Raw genomic sequence first — 22650 nt, 5'->3', positions numbered from 1 at the left:
GGGAGATGGACATGTTTCCTATTGATTGATTGAAATATGTTTGCACTTTCATAATCCAACATTGTGGATTTAATTTTGTCTTGAACAGTTCGAGGAACAAGTTCAAAGGGAAGGTTTTGATTCTCTCCTCTAGAAAAACAAAAAACAATGTGATGGGTAAAAGGCACTTAGGACGGAAGAAACTTATGCACTGCTACAGACTAGGGACCGAGTAGTTAGGCAGCAATTCTGCAGAAAAGAACCTAGGGGTTACAGTGGACGGGAAGCTGGATACGAGACAACAGTGTGCCCTTGTTGCTAAGAAGGCTAACAGCATTTTGGGCTGTATAAGTAGAGGCATTGCCAGCAGACTGAGGGATGTGATCATTCCCCTCTATTCAGCATTGGTGAGGCCTCATCTGGAGTACTGTGTCCAGTTTTGGGCCCCACACTACAGGAAGGATGTGGAAAAATTGGAAAGAGTCCAGCGGAGGGCAAAAAAAATGATTAGGAGGCTGGTGCACATGACTTATGAAGAGAGGCTGAGGGAACTGGGATTGTTTAGTCTGCAGAAGAGAAGAATGAGGGGGGATTTCAACTACCTGAAAGAGGGGGTTCCAAAGAGGATGGAGCTAGACGGTTCTCAGTGGTACCAGATGAAAGAACAAGGAGTAATGGTCTCAGGTTGCAGTGGGGGAGGTTTAGGTTGGATATTAGGAAACACTTTTTCACTAGGAGGCACTGGAATGGGTTACCTAGGGAGGTGGTGGAATCTCCTTCCTTAGAGGTTTTTACGGTCAGGCTTGATGAAGCCCTGGCTAGGATGATTTAGTTGGAGATTGGTCCTGATTTGAGCAGGGGGTTGGACTAAATGACCTCCTGAAGTCCCTTCCAACCCTGATATTCTATGAAAAGAACTTTGAGCAGATCCTGAAGAGGAGCATATTTCTATCTTGTAACTATATACCTGGGTCAATACAGAAGATTCTTCTATTACAGTAAAGGTTGCTTAAATTCAGACTTCATAATCAGAAGGTGCTCGGATACCATAAATCCAGTATAGATACACACTTCAGATATATAACATCCTAAAAACACTTGCATTTTTCTGTCCTCAGATAAAAATAAGTAGCAAAATGAAGTTGATGAGAGAAATAAATAAGACTAAAATACAGTTACTAAGTTAACTGGGCTTGTCCTTGCAGGAGTCTCCTCTTCTATCACCATTTGTGTTAGAGTTAGATGTATTGATAGCAAGCAACATATTGCAGTGTGTTTTCTAAGTGAACACTTTTCCCAACCTCTGTGTTAAAATGACTCTGTTGCTGTTTGTATTTCCTCTGTGTGCATTTCCTCTAATCGCACATAACATCATTCACCAGATCAGAAATTGTAAGAGGAGAAATTCCACCTTTCTTCTCTATACGTAAGCACTATATTTCTGACTCATCGGTTTTTCTTTTCTTTTCCCCTTCCTTTTTAAAGTATTCCCACTACATCTGGCTACTCCAACATTATACCTACCTCCGCTAGCATTGTCCTTCAGCCGCTCTTTCCTCTCTTGATCTGTGTGCATTGCCTTTTAGTGATTTGCTGTGACTTCTCTAAGATGCTGTCATTGTTTTTTCTCTTCACCTGTATCTTGAGAGCCGGCCCATGCTTCCTCAAGAGACTTCTACTTTTTACGTTTGTCATTTTAAAACCAGAGTTGATTTTCTTTCCCTTGTTTCCAATTAGGCCAAATAGGATAATGACTAGATGGCATGTTTATTTTGGAATAAAAATACATCTATACTTAGAGCAGGAACTGAATTATTTTCGTCTGTTTATTTTATATATCTATCTATCAATAAAGAATACCTTTCAGTATCATAGGCTCTTATTTTCATCAGCCAGTCTTGAATCAGAATTTAAATTTTATCGTAAGACCAGTTCCTAATATCTCTCTCCACTTTTCCCCACAGACAATCAAGTTCTCCTCCCCCTATCAGACGGCGGCCCACCTGGAGTAGGTCATCCTTGGTATGTAATATAGTGGGGTCTTCAATAATAATGCTGGTATTGCTGCTACAGGCATGGGGCAATACATGAGATGGGACATTTTCTAAAGTTCAAATATATTAATTGACTAGACATCGGCATTCTTGAAACTCGTTCATGCCATGTCACCTACAGGAAGTGTGTTAATTTAAATGGAACGTATTATTACTGCTGATTCTAAAAATTACAGGCCTTGGGGCCTTAATGTTTCTACTTGTCCTGCAAAAATGGACCATCTTTTCTGCAGGAATACAGTGATGTTCAATGGGATTTGTCCTGCAGGGTAAAAAAAAACTCCTTAGAGTTTGAAAAATCTATTACTGTATAAGTAACGGAACCTCAAAACATACATACCCCAAAACTGAATCACTGCATGATTTTACAGTGTGTTGCCCTGAACCCTTCCTCCATCCTCTATTTTTTGGCACTCTAAGGTGTCAAGTCTGCATTTAGACTGTGAGCTCTTTGTGGTGGGAACTTTATCTTGTTATGTATTTCTGTGACGTGCCTAATATTTCTGAGTAAAACTTTTATAATCAGTACATGATTCTGTGATTCTATATTTTCTTTCTTTTGTAAATCCATTCGACTAAGTAGAGCTGCCTACAATTTTGACAGTATTTTTTAATTGAAATTTTCACAAAAATGAGAAACAATTTTCTTGGAAATTTTTGCAAACATTATATTCCATTTTTCAATCAGCTTTAGGGATAAGCTTTCTTTTGCTGCTACGTTTTTCTCCCAGCACCCTTGAACTACCCTAAGAAATATTGAATTCCAGCAGAAAATCTAAAAGAGAATGGCAAGGTGCAACAACATTGCCAATCTCTTCCATAGAGGGCAAAGATTATCATGGCTGTATAAAATGGTTTGCTTGTGAAACAAAAGAAGATAGCATTCCTTCTTGGCTCATTTCAAGCCCAGTGATGAAGTATCGTTTTCTTGCTTTGTAGCACCTTCCTGAAGTAATAAATCTTATTATCATATGTCTGTCTGACAGAGTTAGTGTTGGTAGTTCTGTTTTTGACACCTCTTATCAATGCACAGCAGCTGTCCCTTTTTAAGATGGGCTGTCCCTGTGTTTTAATAAAATCTGTACCGTCTATTCACTCTGTTCCTTCTACAAATCTGTTCTAGTCCATTTTATTTCAATGGTATTAAAAGTTGTCATATTTTCCTCTCCAAAAGTTTTTCATAGTTTTCACATATGGGCAGGTACCTATATTTTAAACTAATAGTCCTGCCCAGTTTCCTTTCCAAAACTGCCTGTCATTTTCAGCTTACTTCCAGAGAGCCATTGGTTAGCACAGTTTGCTTATTGCACTGTCTGTGTTACATTCTTTAAAACATAAAATTCTTATCATCTGCTAATTTGCTTTGTGAGCCCTGATGCGAAATATCTAATGTAAGGAAATGAAAGGGCCCTTGAATGCCTTATGATCTGATCAGCCTCATCTTTATTGTAAAGAAAACAAGACCCTCTTCCTATCAGATATGGAAAATGGAAGCCTATATTTTAACAGGAAAAACAATCATGCCTCCTCTGTTTAGATTCTATGTGTACACCTTTGGCAAATGAGAAAATGGATTGGGAGCAATGAGAAGAGGAATAGGTGACTCTCCTCTCAAAAACAAACGAGTTTTCTCTCTGTTCAAATGAACCTTCATGCGCTTTTTAAAAAAAGTAGTTTTGCTCACTTGTTAGAGGAGTTGTTCTTTAAAGTAATTAGCCTTGCAGACAGCCTCCTTGAACTGTATACGGCAGTTCTAGATAGCACTATCAGTGTACTCCTTGGTCTTTTATGGTAGCCTTGTAATAAATCAGTAGGCATAAGTGGGATAATGAAGTGAAGTCTGTGGTGTGTCTCTGACATTTGACAAAATGGCCTGGATTCTCATTTACACGAAGGCCTCCTTGCTTTGGCAGCTTAAGTACATTTACACCCACTTCAAGCCTCTTTTATACTGTTCTTTCATGGTCTTAATGATATGATAATAAATAAGTGAGAATCAGGCCCATTAAGTTTGTAGTTTTTTTATTTCCATTCGGCAAAGGTCTGTTTACTGTAGCCAAACTTCCAATGACTCTCACGTAGGTGGAACAATGCCTGTAAGAGGCCCTCGTGTGGGTTTGTTTTTTAACACACACTCCCCCCTCCCCCCTCCCCAGTGATCGCTGAATTGGATTTCTGACTCCTCCAGGCTTCAAGCTGCTCCCCAACTACTTCAGGGTAGACTGTTTTGCCTGGTATCTCAAAAAAGTCCTGCTTTTCCAATAACGGGAGAGTCCTTGCAGACCAGTCCCACAATAACATGGGATTCAGCTTGTTTCCCATGTTTCCTAACAGATATGGTACATTCCTAGCAGGAGACCCGTTCTCTTTGCTGTGAAGCCTTTTTTTCTGACTCAGACCTTCATAGGTTCCTTCAGTTCTTGCCAGACTAAGTTCTGCCTCTCAGGCTGCCAATAGAACCATTCTTCTGCTGACTAGAGCCATGCTCTTCGGAACACCCTCATCTGTAACTGGGCCCAGCAGGAGTATTTCCTGTTTTCCTCTGCCATATTGCATGTTGCAAGACTTAGATGTTGGCATAGAAAGTACGCTTATTAAGTTTGCAGATGATACCAAACTGGGAGGGATTGCAACTGCTTTGGAGGATAGGGTCATAATTCAAAATGATCTGGAGAAATGGTCTGAGGTAAACCGGATGAAGTTTAATAAAGACAAATGCAAAGTGCTCCACTTAGGAAGGAACAATCAGTTTCACACATACAGAATGGGAAGAGACTGTCTAGGAAGGAGTATGGCAGAAAGGGATCTAGGGGTTATAGTGGACCACAAGCTAAATATGAGTCTACAGTGTGATGCTGTTGCAAAAAAAGCAAACTTGATTCTGGGATGCATTAACAGGTGTGTTGTGAGCAAGACACGAGAAGTCATTCTTCTTCTGCACTGGTTAGGCCTCAACTGCAGTATTGTGTCCAGTTCTGGGCATTGCATTTCAAGAAAGATGTGGAGAAATTGGAGAGGGTCCAGAGAAGAGCAACAAGAATGATTAAAGGTCTTGAGAACATGACCTACGAAGGAAGGCTGAAAGAATTGGGTTTGTTTAGTTTGGAAAAGAGAAGACTGAGAGGGGACATGATAGCAGTTTTCAGGTATCTAAAAGGGTGTCATCAGGAGGAGGGAGAAAACTTGTTCACCTTAGCCTCTAATGATAGAACAAGAAGCAATGGGCTTAAACTGCAGCAAGAGAGATTTAGGTTGGACATTAGGAAAAAGTTCCTAACTGTCAGGGTGGTTAAACACTGGAATAAATTGCCTAGGGAGGTTGTGGAATCTCCATCTCTGGAGATATTTAAGAGTAGGTTAGATAAATGTCTGTCAGAGATGGTCTAGACAGTATTTGGTCCTGCCATGAGGGCAGGGGACTGGACTCGATGACCTCTCGAGGTCCCTTCCAGTCCTAGAGTCTATGAATCTATGCAAGGATTTATATGCCTCATCACAGTCACTTTCACTTCTTTTCTATTCCCTCGATCCCATACAAAGTGTAGGTGTAAGCCAAGCCCAGTTCCGTTTTTTCCCGTTCAGTGGCTAGCTGTCATCGTGGCCCTTTGTCTCTGCACGAAGGCAAACTGTGCCTCTTCTCCCCTTGAAGCTATGGGCCCAGTCAGTATCTTGCTCTCCTGGAACCAGCCTGTGTGAGAGGTGCCTCTGAGGTGGTTCTGCAGGTATATTCGCTCAGAAGTCAGGGCAGTTTGCCTCTCTCTGAACACACCAGTGTGTGCTTCCACAAACTTCTCAACTTAATCACACCCACAACCGAGGTGGCTGCAGTGCCATCCTCCAGCCTCCAAATACTTCACTTTATGCATGGACAAAACTGCTGATTATGACATGATCCAGGTTTTATATTATTACCTTTAAATAATGCATTGATGTAATGCTAAAGCATCCCCATCACTGATTCCTACCATATCACAATGCTAGCTGCAGTATTTGTCAGTTGGGGGTTTGCCCTCTGAAATTCTGCATTCAAGACACTGCGAGACTCTGCTGAGCCACCTCATGTTGCTATTGCCTTTGCCCCTCATCTGCCACCTACTACTCCTTGTGTTTTGGTCTCCTCTTGTTTTTGTCAGAGCCTCGTTTCTAGGCTATTCAGAGGCAAGGACTCTGGGTGAAATGTTGAAAAGTAAAGTGAGCGAGGAGCCTTAATCCCATTTTCCAAAGTGATTTGTGTGTTAGAGAGCTTAAGTCCCAGTGATTTTCAATAAGAGCCAGGGTCCTAAGTAGCGAAGTCACTTTTATAAATGGGATGTAGGCGCCTAAGTCACATAGGCAGAACTCTCTAAGGAAATGTTCTGTGCTGTGGAAAAAATCTAGAATAATTTCTTTGGCACTTCATCTTCAAAAACTGCGGCAAAGCTCCAGTTTGTTGAGGTTATTCATGTTTCTCTTTTTATTTCAGCCAAGACAGCACCCATTTATACTGCCACCTATGCATGTCCAGTGTGGAGAACACTACACTGAAACAAACAACTCACAAGGTATTTAGGGTGTACCTTTTTCCTTTCAGAGATCTGCAGCTTAATATGCCAGCAAAGGGGCTCTTGTTCATCAGATCTTGATTTCCAAAATGCAGTCCTGGTCAAATGGGAGTTAGTATCACTCCTCCACAATAACTTCATAGTTAAGGTTGTAGCAGGGTTCTGTTTAAAGCCCAATTTTCAAACTTATCTAAAATACACATGCACCGTTAGATGGGCTTGGAATGTGGCATGCCAGTTCAGTGCAGTTGGCATGTCTGGGGTCAGTTGGTCAAGGGGTTGCCAAGTTACAGGTCTCCCCAAATGGCCTGATTTTAAAATTGCAACTTTCTTATAGTGCTTTTTTCTGCAGATCCAGTGAAAACTGGGGAGGTGAAGGGGGAGTAGATCCACATAGCCTGTATATTACTTGATGGCCTTTTCTCTGTTCTAGTTCCTGTCACTAGGGTCAAACTTCAGAAGTGTGTGAATAAAAAGTTGTATTTTTTGGCTCTCTGCAGGGTTAGCCTCAGAATTGTTCTCTGAGGAAAGTCTGATGGCTGGAATCTAAGGTGTAGAGAGAGATTCCCACAAAATATCCTGTAGCCTAGTGCAGTGGCCTGGTCATGAGGAGACCATAAGTTCTGCTGACGTCTCTTTGTGTTTCTGTGCATTGTTATTGACACACTTCTACACTAGGGAGACACAATTATTATTTCTCACTAGATGAGATGATGGAGATGTTGCACCAAGTCACTTCCACTAGAGCTGGGAACAGAGCCCAGACCTCTAATGTGGCAGCCTCACATCTCATTCACTTAACCACACTCTCTTTTGAAATGATTTTCGCAAAGCTATGTCTGCATACTGTGAGAGACACAGCTGAAGTTCCCTAGCCAATTGTCACACATGATGAAATCTTAGTGTAGTGATTGTGTGTCATGAATGAGGCAGGGGCTGAAGATAGGAATCGACTGAGATGCAGCAGGAGTGGACCTTACCACAGACTTCTCATGTGATGTTGGACAATTGCTTACACCAGAATCATTGGAGGTGGCCATCCTTCTGAGTCCTGTGAGATTTAGGAGAAAGGATAATCCTGTGGTTAATACAGTCAGCTGTGACTCAAGAGATCTGATTTTTTTATTCCTGCCTGTGCTGCAAACTCCCTTTGTGACATTGGCCAAATCATTTAATTTCTGTGCTTCAGTTACCTGATCAGTAGGCTGTTTTGGTTCCTCGGGGGCATGATCAGCCTGTTTTGGCTTGCTTAGAGTCCTGGAGACAACAGATTGGTTTGATGTTGAGGAACCTGCTACAGCCCTGGAGGAACCTCTTCCCCGTTTCACAATCTCTGCCTGCTTGGGGCGGGGAGGGCAGTACATCAAGAGGAGACTGTAGACAGGTCGGACTCACCCCTGCGGCGCCTCCTGCTGGTGACTCCGGGAATTAGCTCTGTCCAGTGCTGGAGCGCCCTCTGCAGGCCGGCGATCCGCCTGTCTTCTGGTCCCCGTGTCCCTCCCTGGACCCGGTGCCCTTTCACATGGGGTGCTGCCCCCTGGCAGTAACCCCTTTCTCTCTGGGTCTCCCCTCCTTGGGGAACCCCCACCCTCTAGCCCCACCTTGCCTCAGTATTGGCTACTGCCAGTCATTGTCTAGCCCCACACTCTGGGGCAGAATGCAGTATCAGCCACTCATCACAGGCAAAGGGGTTTGGACCTGCTGCCTTGGCCTACCTCTGGGCTGCCCTCTGCAACCCCCAGTACCAGTTGGCCCTTCACTAGGCCGCAGCCTGGGGCTTTCTAGGCTGGAGCTCCCCAGCTCCTCAGCCTTTCCCCAGCCCTGCTTCACCCTAGGTACCTTGCCTATAGCCCCTGCAGCCAGGCCCTTCTCTCTCTGAAGGCAGAGAGAGACTGTCCTGGCTTCTAGCTTCCCTGGCCTTCTTATAAGGCCCTTGGCTCAGTTTGGGGCGTGGCCCCAGCTGCAGCCACTTCCCCAATCAGCCCAGCCTAAAGCAGCAGCAGCTCTCAAGCCCTGCCAGGCCACTTTTAAACCCCTCACAGCAGGAGCAGGATTTCACCCTGCTACAGAGACCTAAGGGAATATTCAGTGGTACAGTAGCTCTGGGGCCTAGTGCTGCCAATGGTGGGATGTATCTTTAGATAACAGTTGTGAACCTGCTAAGAGGCAGATGGATGGACGGGGGAGAGAGAGTTCCACAACTACCTCCTCCGCCTTAGGAACCTTCCAGAGGGTCTGGATCTGAACTGTTTCAAAGCCTGGGCATGATTTGGATCTAGAATGTAGGTTCAGCCAATTATACAGACAGGGTTCAACCTCCAAATGTTCCCAAATGGCAGGAGTGTTTGGATCTGGAGTTTTGTTTTGATCCCATTTCTGACACAATTAACAAACTACAACGTGTAGGTGTGTTACAGCATTTTGGACTTTTGTGGGGGCGGGGGAACGGAAAGAGCCCAATGGATTCTGGAATGTGAGGCAAGGTAGAGAAAAGCTTGGGGTATTGGGTCCAGGAGTGGCAAAACAATCTGAAAGGCCGGTCCTGAGACCACACATCCTGCACAGATGTACACAAGGCTGCCTCTTAATCACTGGTTCAGAATGCATTTGAAGTTTTGGTGGTTTTATTTAGGAAAGGTTTTGAGGATCATGACATTGCATGTGCCCTTGTTTTTTAAAGTGTTCTTTTCTTTATCTCTACCATACACAGACAGCATTTTCCATGGAAATGAAGAAACATTCTATTGTAGATCTCAGACCAGCTTGGATAGGTGTCCCATGGACTTCAGCTACTTAAATGGTAATGGGCCAAATGGCAGTATGTGCAGTGCCCACAGCATGAACTCTCTCAACCGTTCACAGAACTTCGTTCAGGCATCTCCAATGTCCTCCAATCTCAGCATCCCAGGAAGTGATATCATGAGAGCAGACTACATCCCCAGCCATAGACATAGTGCCATCATAGTGCCGTCCTACAGGCCAACGCCAGACTATGAAACTGTCATGAGGCAAATGAAGAGAGGGGTTATTCACATGGATAGCCAAAGTCAATCTTTAAGGAACCTCAATATTGGAAATACACATGCTTACAACCAACCAGAAGACCTGGTTTACAGCCAACCTGAGATTCGAGAGAGACACCCCTATACTGTTTCTTATGGGCCGCACGGTGGTTATAACAAACCTGTTGCCCCATCTGACCAAATGAACCCTAATAATGCTGTGCAGAATAAGGCAGCAGCCAGTGCCATATCCCACACAGTTAGCACGCCAGAACTGGCTAACATGCAGCTGCAGAGCAGTCAAAGCTATAGTACTGCCCATATGTTAAAGAACTATCTTTTCAGGCCACCACCTCCATATCCACGTCCACGTCCTGCCACCAGCACGCCTGACCTAGCGAGCCACCGTCATAAATATGTCAGCGGCAGTAGCCCTGATTTGGTTACTCGGAAGGTCCAGCTCTCAGTGAAGACATTCCAAGAGGACAGCTTGCCAGTGGTTCATCAGTCACTCCAGGAGGTTAGCGAGCCCCTCATGGCAGCCAAGCATCATGCAGCTTTGAACAAGCGCCATAGTTTGGAGGTCATCAGCAATATGGTACGTGGTATAGAAGCTATGGCTTTAAAGACTTTAAATGCCCCTCTGCCACGTAGAAATACCTTGCGAGAGCAGGTGCAGCCAGAAGAGGCAGCGCAGATGGAACATGCGGTTCAGCAGCTCCCTTGCTACCATCACAAGAAGACGTTCTCAAGTGCCACGATGCTGATACACAGCAGTGAAAGTGAAGAGGAAGAAGAAGCTTCAGAATCAGTGTCACAGATAGCACCGCTCCATGAAAATGTGGAATATAGTGCTCAGTTGCAAGCTGCTTTGGCTAGAATACCAAATAAACCTCCTCCTGAGTATCCCGGGCCAAGGAAAAGTGTTAGCAATGGAGCCCTGAGGCAGGACCAAGTAAACGTTTCAGTGGCTGTAGCCAGGGCCAAGGCCATGAGGCCAGGACCTACCAAGGCCGTTAGCGTGTCTCGGACTGATCAAATGACAATGAATGGGTCCTCACTTGGACCGTCTATCTCCGAGCCTGACCTCACGAGTGTAAAGGAGAGGGTCAAGAAAGAACCAGTGAAGGAAAGGCCTGTGTCCGAAATGTTTTCCATCGAGGACAGCATTATAGAAAGAGAGATGATGATGAGGGTAAGTATATTTCTCTAATGCAGAGGCTTCTTTGAACCAAAGAACCAACCTGTTTTGGGGTTTTTTTAATATCCCAAAATGCACAACTGAAAACGGTTACAGCCTAAACAATGAGGAATGTAAAACAACCGTATGCAGAAAAAAGAGTTTTTGACCATCATAGGATTAGCTGGAAGGTAAGAGTGAGTAAAAAATGCAGGGTCTGATTCTCTATTGCCTGGCTGCTTGTGCAGTCATTTAGAGCAGTCTATAATTTGAATGGGTTTGCAATGCCATCACTGGTACGAGTGGAGAATTCTGGTTCAGTAGCATATTCTCCCCACTTCGCAGGGATATAAAGCAAAGTACTGCATAATATGCAGTGTTAGTGCGGAGAATCCAATCCATGACATTTAGATGGCTTATCACTTAGGATTGCTGCTTTTACATTGATGTAGCGTATGCTTAGCCTACAATTTTATGAGACTGAGTTTTATGAGGAGTAATGGCTATTAGTCAGGATGGGTAAGGAATGGTGTCCCTAGCCTCTGTTTGTCAGAGGATGGAGATGGATGGCAGTAGAGTGATCACTTGATCATTGCTTGTTAGGTTCACTCCCTCTGGGGCCCCTGGCATTGGCCACTGTCGGTAGACAGATACTGGGCTAGATGGACCTTTGGTCTGACCCAGTACGGCTGTTCTTAGGTTATGTTCTTACGTTTAGTAAACTTTGGTGGCACTAGAATTTGGCTTGCTGATTTTCTAAACTAGTGACTTGTTGCACAACAAAAGGAGCAATACTGCTAACTTGAGGAAGTAGAGATGCTTTTTTTTCTTTCCCTGAGGTATGGGGAATGGGAATCCTTAAATTCTCATTCAGTTTTCCAAGAACAAACAGATGATGCTGACTCAGCTGCTTTTTCCTGCACAGCTGCACACTACAGTAGTTTTCAGATGAACGTACTAGCCCACAACACTTAGTTAATGAGTTATGCACATACCTGGTGAGCAGAGTGTTTAAAGAGATTAAACTGATAAGAGTGACTAACTGTGAACTACTATTTTTTTAACAACTTAATTTAGACATCCTGCATTACTGCCATGCCTTTTTTAAGAGACTTATTATTGAGTGTCCATCTCTTCTGCTTGTTGTAGGAATACATAATATGTTCCCTAAAATACGGTATAATATAATAAATGGACAAATACAAAGTCTGGTCTTCCATAGACCTAAATGATAGCAGGGAACGTATCAAAATATGAAGACTTAGTCATGGGCTTAACTTTATAAACTGAATAGTCCTATTGAAGTCAAGTTAGGCAAGTACATATCTCTTTTTCAGGATGGATCCTAGAGCAGAAGAAACATTGAATCCATTTACATTAATATGATGTCCAAGTGATCTGGGGGTGTTTTAGAAAATAATACTAGCTTTGCTGTTAATATTCTTCACGGCAAGGCTATTAGTCAGCAAACAAAATGAGGTTACTTAATATCTACATTTAGAACGAAACACTTCACTATACCCCAGGGGATTTTTTAAGCTTGTTTAGAAAGCTGCCATTTTGTTATTGCTGATTCTTGCATTTAAAGTAATGATTTAGAAGTAGAGAGAACAAAATTATTTGTTAGTCTGAAAGTTCACAGGCCCTCTATTTCCTCTGAGTTCTGCTAGAACAGGGGCGGGCAAACTTTTTGGCCTGAGGGCCGCATCGGGTTTCCAAAATTGTATGGAGGACTGGGTAGAAGAGGCTGTGCCTCTTCAAACAGTCAGGTGTGGCCTGGTCCCGCCCCCTATCTGACCCCTCCTGCTTCTCGCCCCCTGATGGCCCCCCCGGGACTCCTGCCCCATCCAACCCCTGCCCTCCCCCCATTCCCTGTCCCCGGAACCCCCGCCCCAACTGCCCACCACCACCCCATCCACCCCCTCCTCTCATTCCTGACTGCCGCCCGGTCCCCTGCCCCATCAAACCACCCCTTCTCCCTGACTGCTCCTGGAATCCCTGCCCCTGGCTGCCCCCCGCTGCCCCATCCAACCCCACCATTCCTGACTGCCCCTCCGGGACCCCTGCACCATCCAACCACTCCTTCTCCCTGTCCCCTGACCATCACCGGAACCCCTGCCCCTAAGTGACCCCCGTGGCCCCATCCAATCCCCCCTCTCCTTCCTGACTGCCCTCCTGAGACCCCTGCCCCCTTCAACCCACCTGTTCCCTGCCCTCCGACCACCCCAATCCCTATCTGCACCACTGACCACCACTCCGAACTCCCCTGCCCTCTATCCACACACCCCACCCCACCCCGCTCCCTTACCTCACTGCCTGGAGCACCGGTGGCTGGCAGCACTACAGCTGCGCCGCCCGGCTGGAGCCAGCCATGCCACCGCGCAGCACAGATCACCAGATCAGACCCCAGCTCTGCAGCCGCGCTGCCCCAGGAGCTCGCAGCCCCACGACCCAGAGCATTGCGCTGGCGGCAGGGCGAGCTGAGGCTGCAGGGAAGGGGAAACGGCGGGGGAGGGGCTGGGGGCTAGCCTCCTGGGGCAGAAGCTCAGGGGCTGGGCAGGAGGGTCCCATGGGCCGGATGTGGTCCACGGGCCGTAGTTTGCCCACCTCTGTGCTAGAACAAATGCAAAAATGGATCTCGCAAATCCTGAAAACTGTCACTTCCTAGATCATTGGTTCTGATTCTTGGGGTCAAGGTCTCAAGATGCACCACAAAGCTGTATCCTAGAGGTTGTGTTATTTCCTACAGAATCTAAGCTTTTATTTAACCAAAAAAAAAGAAAGTTATTTCTAACCTTTCTGCTTGCGAAGTATAACCTCTCACATGTAAATACTGCAGTAGTAGTAAGGCTTACTAAATGTGTAGTATCCCAGAATATATTCAGTAAAAGTATCTGAATTACATTTTTTGATCTCTTTCAGATATGAAGTGATCAAAGGGACATGCATTGAGTGTAATTGTCTTCCTTAGCTATAGGCAGCCCAAGGAATTCAAATCAAATTAACGTGTGTGTATGTGTGTGCGCATGTGTTACAGCATTTTGGACTTTTGGGGGTCCAAAGAAGCACAAAGGATTGTGAGACTGGGCACAGAGGATTCTGCGGTGTGGGGCAAGATAGAGAAAAGCTTTGGGTATTGGGGCCAGGAGTGGCAAAATAATCTGAGAACCTCCATTCTGGATATTCAATGAGTATTAGATCAACTTTGTTCACCCCATCAACACCATGTGCGCATTTGCTTTTTGGAAGCGGGAGGTTATTCTATTATTTTATGCTCAAATTGCTTTTAAAATGGTTTCCAGCCTAGTTCAGGAATCACATGAGATTTCTACCTCTTTCACCACGGGCACTGAAAACTATCAGCTAACCATTTGTGAATTTGGTGCCGTGGCTGATTCCGTAAGCACAGAATTCACCATTTTACACTTTGGGACATTCCGTTCGGTTAAAGACAGCCGATTTTTATGAAGCTTTTGCCATAGCAGAAAACCAAACCGAAATTGGGCAAAATTACTTGATCTTGAACTGTCTGTAAATCTGGTAAAAACGTGGGTTTAATTTTTGCCAGTTTCACCAGTAGCATGAGCATCTTTATGCAGTTATGCCCGGGTACCTAATGGCAATGAAAAGTTTGCAGGCTGGCCCGTTCCAGAAACAATCCATTTACTATATGCCCGGGGGGGGTGCTTTTCCAGCAGGAGAGCTCGGACCCTGCTGTAATAGCAGTTTTCAAAAGCAGCTGTGATCCAGACAGCCTTTGTGCATTGCTTCCCCTCAAAACCAGGCAGGAAGAGTCGCCAAGGGAATGAAATGAAATCTTTCCCCCTCTTCGCCTTCCCAGAGTTGTGATCCTCCACCTCTTAGATGTATCATCTCCCACTAGCCACAGAACGAAATTAGAACTCAGACGCTCCATACAGCAGTCTGGGTGTTACACAAACATGAGGTAAAGCAAGTTCTGTGCATTGAATGGTATTAAACTCTGGTTTTAAACACCATGAGCTCATTCGTCGCACAGTGGGCACCATTAACAGCTGGACATTTACCAAACACGGTAGTTTAAATTTACCAAAGTATTTCCCATTCTAAGCATTAAACAAACACCCCAGCAAAGATAAAATGTGCAGTGGGGCAAGCAGTATATATTTTTCATGCTTTTCTGCCGCAGTAAATGAAATTGAACACTGTTTAAAACAAGTATAAGATATGTTTGCATCAGTATTGCCATCGTGAGATTATGTCCTGCTAGCAATTTACCATTACAGAAAGGATACCCAAGATTTGTATTTGCCAGTCTTTTGATAGCAAGTAAGCTATATTTTACCTTTGGGTTGTTCCTTTGAAATTAAAATTCTGTGCTCCTGTAGGAGTAGGCCCTGGGGAATAATAGGAAGAATCGGAGGTTGTACTTGAATTTACTCTGCTAATGGTGATCATCTGCATTCCTTGGCCAGAGAGTTGCAGATTTTGGAGATTAAAAAAACATTCTAGTGTTTTACTGGCATTATAGATAACAACACCGAGATAAAAAACATGCCTTTTCTTGCCAAAAGAATCTAGAGAAGCAGAAGATGGCAGGCCTGGAGGCCCAGAAGAGGCCCTTGATGTTGGCAGCGTTAAATGGACTCTCCGTTGCTAGAGTTCCAGTGCCTGAGGATGGCCAGGATGAAGTAGCCAAGGTGCCAATGGATGAGAGGGTAAGAGAGAGGTTCACAAAGTGCTATTTATTCCATTGTTTCTAGCAGTGTACGCATTTGAAGTTTTAAAAACTGGAAACTATTCCTGATGGCCACATTGAGCGCACCATCTGTGATGGAGGTCTTTGGTATTGTCACTGCTTCGGTGAGGCCAAAAACTCGGGCGATGAACAGTTGTCAGAGGTTCTGAATGCCATCATCGCCCACTGAAGTCAGTGGAAGTTGAAAGTGCTTAGCACCTCAGGGCGTGTTCAGCATCTCATAGGATCAAGCCCTAAATCTAAAATATTGCACATCTCCTCTTGGCCAGGGAGGTTGATACAGCAGTCACTCTTTGTTGTAGCATAATGTGCTGAATGATGCATGTAGGTTGCTGAGAAGAGCCTTAGTTGCAGTCCAAGAGACAAAAAAGATTCATTCTTAAAGATTTCTCTGTGCATTTCTGTGTATGCACATGCATGCAATTAAAAAAAATTAAAATATCTGCTGCCATTGACTATTGGGGCAAATGTTCAAAGAGGCCTCCCTCCTGATTTTGTGCATGGAATTTTGCGCCCTATACAAGCAAATGACAGCAATTACATATAGTAAGCCCATTTCTCCCGGATACACATCAGAGGTGGTTCTTCAAGTGATTGCTCACGTCCATTCGACTTAGGTGTGTGTGCTCGCCATACGCACCGGTGCCAGAAGTTTTTCCCTCAGCAGTATCCATAAGGGACCGGCTCTGGCACCCCTGGAATGGCACGCGTATGCCGCAGCATATAGGCGGCTGCCAGCCCCCTCCAACCTCAGTTCCTTCTTGCTGCCAGCAATGGTGCATGGAACTGATGCTGCTTCAGCTACAGCTGTTGATTTATGTTCATTCAAACTCATTTGCCTCTTGCAAATATTACTGTATATAGTTTTGCTCTAGTTTAGTTCAACCTATTTGTTAAGTTAGAGACTTAGGTCCCTAAAGGAACTTCATCTTGGGACGGGACATGCCCCGGTCCCCAGGCTTTAAACCCTACGATCGCTGTAAAAGGCCCATGCCCATTGGTGATCCACATAATAGTTGTTTTCGGTGCTTGGGCAAAGATCACATTAGTGATAAGTGCAAAATCTGCAAGTCCATCAAGCCCAGGATGAAGAAGGAGCGTGACATTTGTTTGAAGGCGCTCCTGATGGAGTCTGCCCTTACCCCGATGCCAGAGCAGTGCTCTCATTCGAGCACCATAACCTCAGGACGCAGCATCCCGCTGGTAACGTCTGTGAGCCGACACCAGTCTCCGTCCATGGCTCCAGCCAAGAAGCCCAGGAAGACGGGGCGAAGAAGGTCTCCAGCTTCCCACAAGGAAAAGGACAGGTCTGGGGTGGACCAAGGCCCTGTCTCAGTTGCCTCTTCACCTCTTTGGGGATCCCGGGCCCCAGCTCAGCTTGAGCAGTGTATCCCAGCCCACTCCCCACCTGGGATACACTGCTTGGGGTCGGATAACATCAGAGGTCCTCGTCAGCTCTGGAGTCAGTGCCCAGAAACTCCCCAGCACTGGTACCGCTCCAGGGACAGGTCGAGGGACCGACAGTACCGTTCCCCGGACCGTCACCGAGCCCCCAGGGCAGCGTCACCATGTGCAGCTACATCTTCACAATGCCGAGCCCGCTCTAGTTCCCGCTCCACATCCCGGTACCGCCGTTAAGCGTGAGACGTAGATCACCGGCCCAGGGCTGTCTCAGATCCGCCAAGGCCCTGATCCAGACACTCATCGAGTTCAGCCAGATCCAGCTTCGGGTAGGACAGAGCCACCAATCAGCCCCGTCTTGGTCGCAGGGGAGTGACCACTCGGGCTGTGGCTGAGGTTCGGAGCAAGGTTCCCTAGCCGCAGGACAGACTCCGGCACCTACAGCGCAGACTACGTCGGCGGCACTGAAGCCGAGCCCATGGCCTCAGACTCCGTGGCCAGCACAGTGATACCCATAGGGGTTCGCTCAGCCCTCTCAGGCCGCCCACTCAGTATCCGGAGCTTCAGAGAGACTGGTTACCGGCCTCTCTCACCCCCCTCCAGCCCAAGAGGCCTCGGTTGCAGGCACAGGAGGAAGTGGGTGAGCAAGCCACCAGACCACCTATGGTTGCAGAGGACCCCTTGGTAGTGGCTTCCTCCTCTTCGTCTCCAGATGAGGCTATAGTGGGGCCCCCTCCATCGGTGCCCCGGGATGATGCTAAAGCGCATCAGGAGCTGATAGAGAGCTGCTACCAACCTGGGCCTCCAGGCGGAGGAGTTAGAGGAACCCACAGACTCCCTCTTTAATGTTCTCTGCCCCATGGCCCCAGCCAGGCTAGCTTTGCCCCTACATGAGGGGTCGCTAAAATTACAAATGCCCTCTGGCAAACTCCCTCCTCCTTGCCTCCGATCTCCAAGAGGGTGGAGCACAAGTACTTTGTGCCATCCAAGGGCCACGAGTACCTTTATACCCACCGTGCTCCCAATTCCCTAGTGGTAGAGGTGGTGAATCACAGGGAGACACAGGGTCAACCGGGGGCTATCCCTAAGTATCAACACTCAAGGCGACTAGACTTCTTTGGGTGTAAAGTTTATTCGTTCTACAGTTGCGGGTCGCCAACCATCAGGCCTTACTAGGCCGCTGTGATTTTAATATGTGGCAGGCCGTGACCAAGTTGAAGAGCACCCTTCCTGAGGCTTCTAGGAAGGAGTTCTGGGCAATCCTGGATGAGGGCTCAGCTGCAGCCAGAGCAGCTCTCCAGGCAGCATTGGATGCTGCAGACACCGCCGCCCGTACCGTGGCATCAGCCATCTCGTTGTGCAGGGCTTCCTGGCTGCTCCTCTCTGGTCTTTCCTTGGAGGCTCAGCAGTCAATGCAAGACCTCCCTTTTGACGGGCATGCTCTGTTCACAGAACGGGCAGACATTAAACTCCATGGCTGAAAGATTCCTGTACGACCCTAAAAACACTGGGCCTGTACGTCCCCGGCCCTGCCCGCAAGCGGTTTAAGCCGCAGCAGCCTCAGAACCAGGGGAGCTACCCTCGCCAGGAGCCTCCTCACAAAAGATCCAGGGGTTACAAGAGGTGCCTGGCCACCAACTCCCATCAACATCACAGGAGGGCTTGACCTGCAGTAAGCAGATGGGCAAGCACCCGTTTTGAAGGTACACCCGAGGGTGACCTACCGCACTGTTCCCTGGATCCTTCCTCCCCTCTGCCAACTGCCTTTCTTCCTTCCTCCCTATAACATAGGACCGATGGATCCTCAATACGGTGGCGCAGGGTTACACCCTTCAGTTACTTTCTACTGCCCCTTCCCGCCCTTCCTCAGGGACCCCCTCACAAGTATCTTCTCATTCAGGAGGTAGAGGGTCTGCTACAGCTGGGTGTGGTGGAGGTAGTTCCTGTGGAGTACAGAAACAAGGCGTTCTATTCCTAATACTTTTTAATCTCCAAGGCCAAGGACAGTCTGTGGCCCATACTAGACCTGCATACTTGAACCGCTATTTAGCGAAACTGAAGTTCTGCATGGTCTCCCTGGATCCAGGAGACTGGTTTGCTGCCCTCAGTCTGAAAGATGTATACTTCCACATCGTCATCTTCAAGGGACACAGACGCTTCCTCCAGTTTACAATAGGTCCCAACCACTATCAGTTTGCGGTCTTTCCTTTTGGCCTAGTGACGGCGCTGCAGGTATTTACCAAGTGCACGTCGGTGGTGGCGGCTTACTTCAGACATCGGGGTATCCAGATCTACCCATACCTCAATAACTGGCTCGTCAAGGACAGCTCAAGGACCAAGGGGACGTCGCAATGCTGCTAGCCACGTGTCGTCCCCTTGGCCTGTTTGTAAACGACAAAAAATCCACATTAGTTTCAGTACAGAGGATAGAGTTCATCAGAGCGGTGCTTGACTTGACCTGTGCACTGGAAAGATTCAGGGCACTGATAGACCTCATCGCGGAAGTCTCCACATTTCCCTTGACCATGGCCAGGGTTTGCCGGCGCATGCTAGGTCACATGGCAGCATGTGCATATATATGGTGCACCACGCCAGGCTCTAGATGCGACCCGCAGTTCCAGCCCCACCCCCACCCGGCTTTCCTTCCCAAGGTGGTGTCCACTTTCCACATGAGCCAGGACATCTTTCTTCCGATCTTCTGCCCTAAGCCCCATAAGACTAGTGAAGAGAGGCGCCTTCACCCTTTGGATGTAAGAAGAGCTCTGGCTTTCTACCTAGATTGGACAAAACTTTTCTGCAAGTTGACTCAGCTTTTCATCTCTACAGCTGATAGGATGAAGGGCCTCCCTGTGTCCACGCAAAGGATTTTTAACTGGATCACCTCTTGCATTCGAACCCGCTATGAGTTAGCGGGAGACCCTCCACAGCCAATCGTCAGAGCCCACTCAACTAGAGCACAGGCATCCTCGACGGCCTTCCTGGCACACGTTCCAATCAAGGACATCTGTAAAGCTGCGACGTGGTCCTCGGTATATGCATTTATGGCCAACTATGCCATCACGCAGCAGGCCAGAGATGACACTGGGTTCAGCAGAGCTGTATTGTAATCTACATGTCCGTGAACTCCTTACCTGCCTCCAGGGGTACTGCTGGGAGTCACATAAGTTGAATGGACATGAGCAAGCACTTGAAGAAGAAAAGACAGTTACCTTTTCCATAACTGGTGTTCTTCGAGATGCGTTGGTCATGTCCATTCCATAACCCGTCCTCCTTCCCCACTGTCAGAGTTTCTGGCAAGAAGGAACTGAGGGTGAAAGGGGCTGGCAGTGCGCTATATGCCACAGCATACACACACCACTCCAGGGGGCGCCAGAGCCGGTCCCCTACGGATACTGCTGAGGGGAAAACTTCTGGCACCAATGCATGTGGTGAGCACGCACACCTAAGTTGAATGGACATGAGCAACACATCGTGAGGAACATCAGTTATGGAAAAAGGTAACTGTCTTTTTTTGTATGTGCACAGAAATGGCAATGTACAAATTAAGGCCGTGTTTTGAAAATACGGACCTAAATTCATTGTAACAAAAGAGTGACTATTTTTAAAGAGAATTTTTTTCAAAAATGTACTTAGATAAGTCCATTTATGGAATCAGGATTGTAACTAGAAGGTTTTTGCTTTATCTAGCACCAGAATCTGTAACTATAAAAAGAGAATGTGCTAGAAACATAAAATTCTCTGCTGATTTAACTACACTGAAGCAGACAGAGTTATGCATTCTCAGACAACATAAAACTTTGTTCAGTAAGCAGTATAGCTCCAAGCAAAAAGACGAGAACATTCTAGTTTGTTTGATGCTTCGTTCTGTATTGAGATAAAATACTGCCCTGTGATACTTCCGCAATCATTCTGTCTCGAAAAATTAATTGATGAGAGTATTCCTTTCCTTCTGTTAAATCACAGTGCAAAATCTTGAAGAGGAAGTTGGAAGAGGGGATGGTATTCACTGAATATGAGCAGATTCCAAAGAAAAAGGCAGATGGGATCTTCACCACTGCAGCATTGCCTGAAAATGCTGAGCGCAACCGCATCAGGGAAGTCATTCCCTACGAGGAGAACAGAGTAGAGCTGGTACCAACCAAAGAAAATAATACAGGCTACATCAATGCCTCGCACATAAAGGTAAAGGTTTTTGAAGCATCACATGGCATATGAAGAAACATTAGGGGAGTGGGTATGTTGTTACAGGTGTGGCCATTGTTTTCTAACATTAGGGAACTTGCAAAAAGTCATCTACCTAGGTTTCTTTTAAAAATGGGCAGGTTGTTTTACCTTGGACGACAGTGTCACTACCAGGGCCGGCTCCAGGCACCAGCTCAGCAAGCAGGTGTTTGGGGTGGCCCAGGGGAAGGGGTGGCACATTGGGCTCTTCGGCGGCAGGTCCCTCGGTCCCTCTCGGAGGGAAGGACCTGCCGCCGAATTGCCGCCAAAGAAGAAAGCGGCATGGTGGAGCTGCCGCTGATCGTGATTGCGCCTTTTTTTTTTTCCCTTTTGCCGCTTGGGGCGGCAAAAACCCTGGAGCTGGCCCTGGTCACTACATCACATTCCTAATTTCAAGGCTCAGTGAACAATCATGAATTGATGTATTTATTACATTTCTGGGACCTAGAAATCATTGTACAGAAATTTCCTTATCTGTTGCAATGCTGCATGGACTAGCGGCTGAATGCTTGCATTAAGCTAAAAAGGGCACCTACCATATCTTAAATTTAACTAATGGGCTAGCTCTACCCATATTAGTTCAGACCAATACAATTTCCATTACCCTGACCCTGCAGGAGCAGCTGAGCCAGCGGGAATTTCCTCCCAGGGAAGGAGGATAGGCAGTGCTTCCACCAGGGGAAACTTTAAATGGAAACCTGCAGGGAGAAGGGGAATGCACTGAATCAGTAGGAGGTCTGGCCCCAAAGCTTCTATCTTAGTTTTAAAACTTACAGGGCTTGATTTTTAAAATGTAAGGGTGTTAAATGCATGTTTGTCTTTTGAGCATGTCCAGCACTCAAGTGGTCTAGTAAATCAGACCCCTAACATAACGGTTCTTTCATTTAGACTGGTCATGTGAGCATTCATATTGCCTTGTTTCAAATGGGAGTTTTGTAAAATGAAGTTATGTTATTGTTCAGAAATTCATTGTATGAATGGTTTACATACAGTCTGACCCTCTATGCTGCTTGTAAGCCTGCTATATAGTCATTTTCAGCAGTAAGCTGTCTCATGGTGGCTGCAAATTCATTTTTATCTTCTCTGTTTCCAAGAACAGCTTTTCAAGGCCCCTTGGTGATTATCACTCTGTCCTGAGAGAAGTAGTGGTACTCAGTTCATGCCAGCCTGCCATGTGGCTTAACAGGGCTGCCTTTTCCCATTGTCAAAAACAAAATGAAAAAAAAAGTCAAATTAGAATAATAAATAAAACATTCTGTTCATTTACATCTTCGAGGAAGAAAGGCCTTTAAGTCCAAAGAGAATAGCTAATCTTAGTCATGATTTACAATATTAAATCCTATTGATTCAGAACACCTTTCTAAACCAGGATCCTGTCAAGTTATCACTTTCCCACCAGAGTCCTGGTGGGTAGCAGACTCTGGTTTTTGGCATCATCTGCCATTGCTAGAATGATGGATTATTGAATCATTTTTTTTTCATCTAATTTGTGGGAGAAAAAAATTCCTAACAATATAAATTGTGCCCATAAGGT

The 22650-nt window shown here is 46.1% G+C and overlaps 1 protein-coding gene across 1 annotated transcript in view; it reads left to right on the top strand.

The window, feature by feature from the left end:
- The window catches only part of PTPN14 (protein tyrosine phosphatase non-receptor type 14), a 197183-nt gene that overhangs the window by 156994 nt on the left and 17539 nt on the right, over window positions 1–22650 (top strand). The window contains exons 11-15 of the mRNA XM_045010243.1: window positions 1944–2001; window positions 6496–6574; window positions 9285–10771; window positions 15310–15453; window positions 20859–21077. Coding sequence (XP_044866178.1) covers window positions 1944–2001; window positions 6496–6574; window positions 9285–10771; window positions 15310–15453; window positions 20859–21077 — 1987 coding nt within the window. The remainder of the gene's footprint in view (window positions 1–1943; window positions 2002–6495; window positions 6575–9284; window positions 10772–15309; window positions 15454–20858; window positions 21078–22650) is intronic.

This window comes from Mauremys mutica, chromosome 3 (assembly GCF_020497125.1).
Source record: "Mauremys mutica isolate MM-2020 ecotype Southern chromosome 3, ASM2049712v1, whole genome shotgun sequence".
Lineage (NCBI taxonomy): Eukaryota > Metazoa > Chordata > Testudines > Geoemydidae > Mauremys > Mauremys mutica.
Note: the sequence above shows the minus strand (reverse complement) of the source record. Positions and strands in the feature narration are given on the sequence as shown.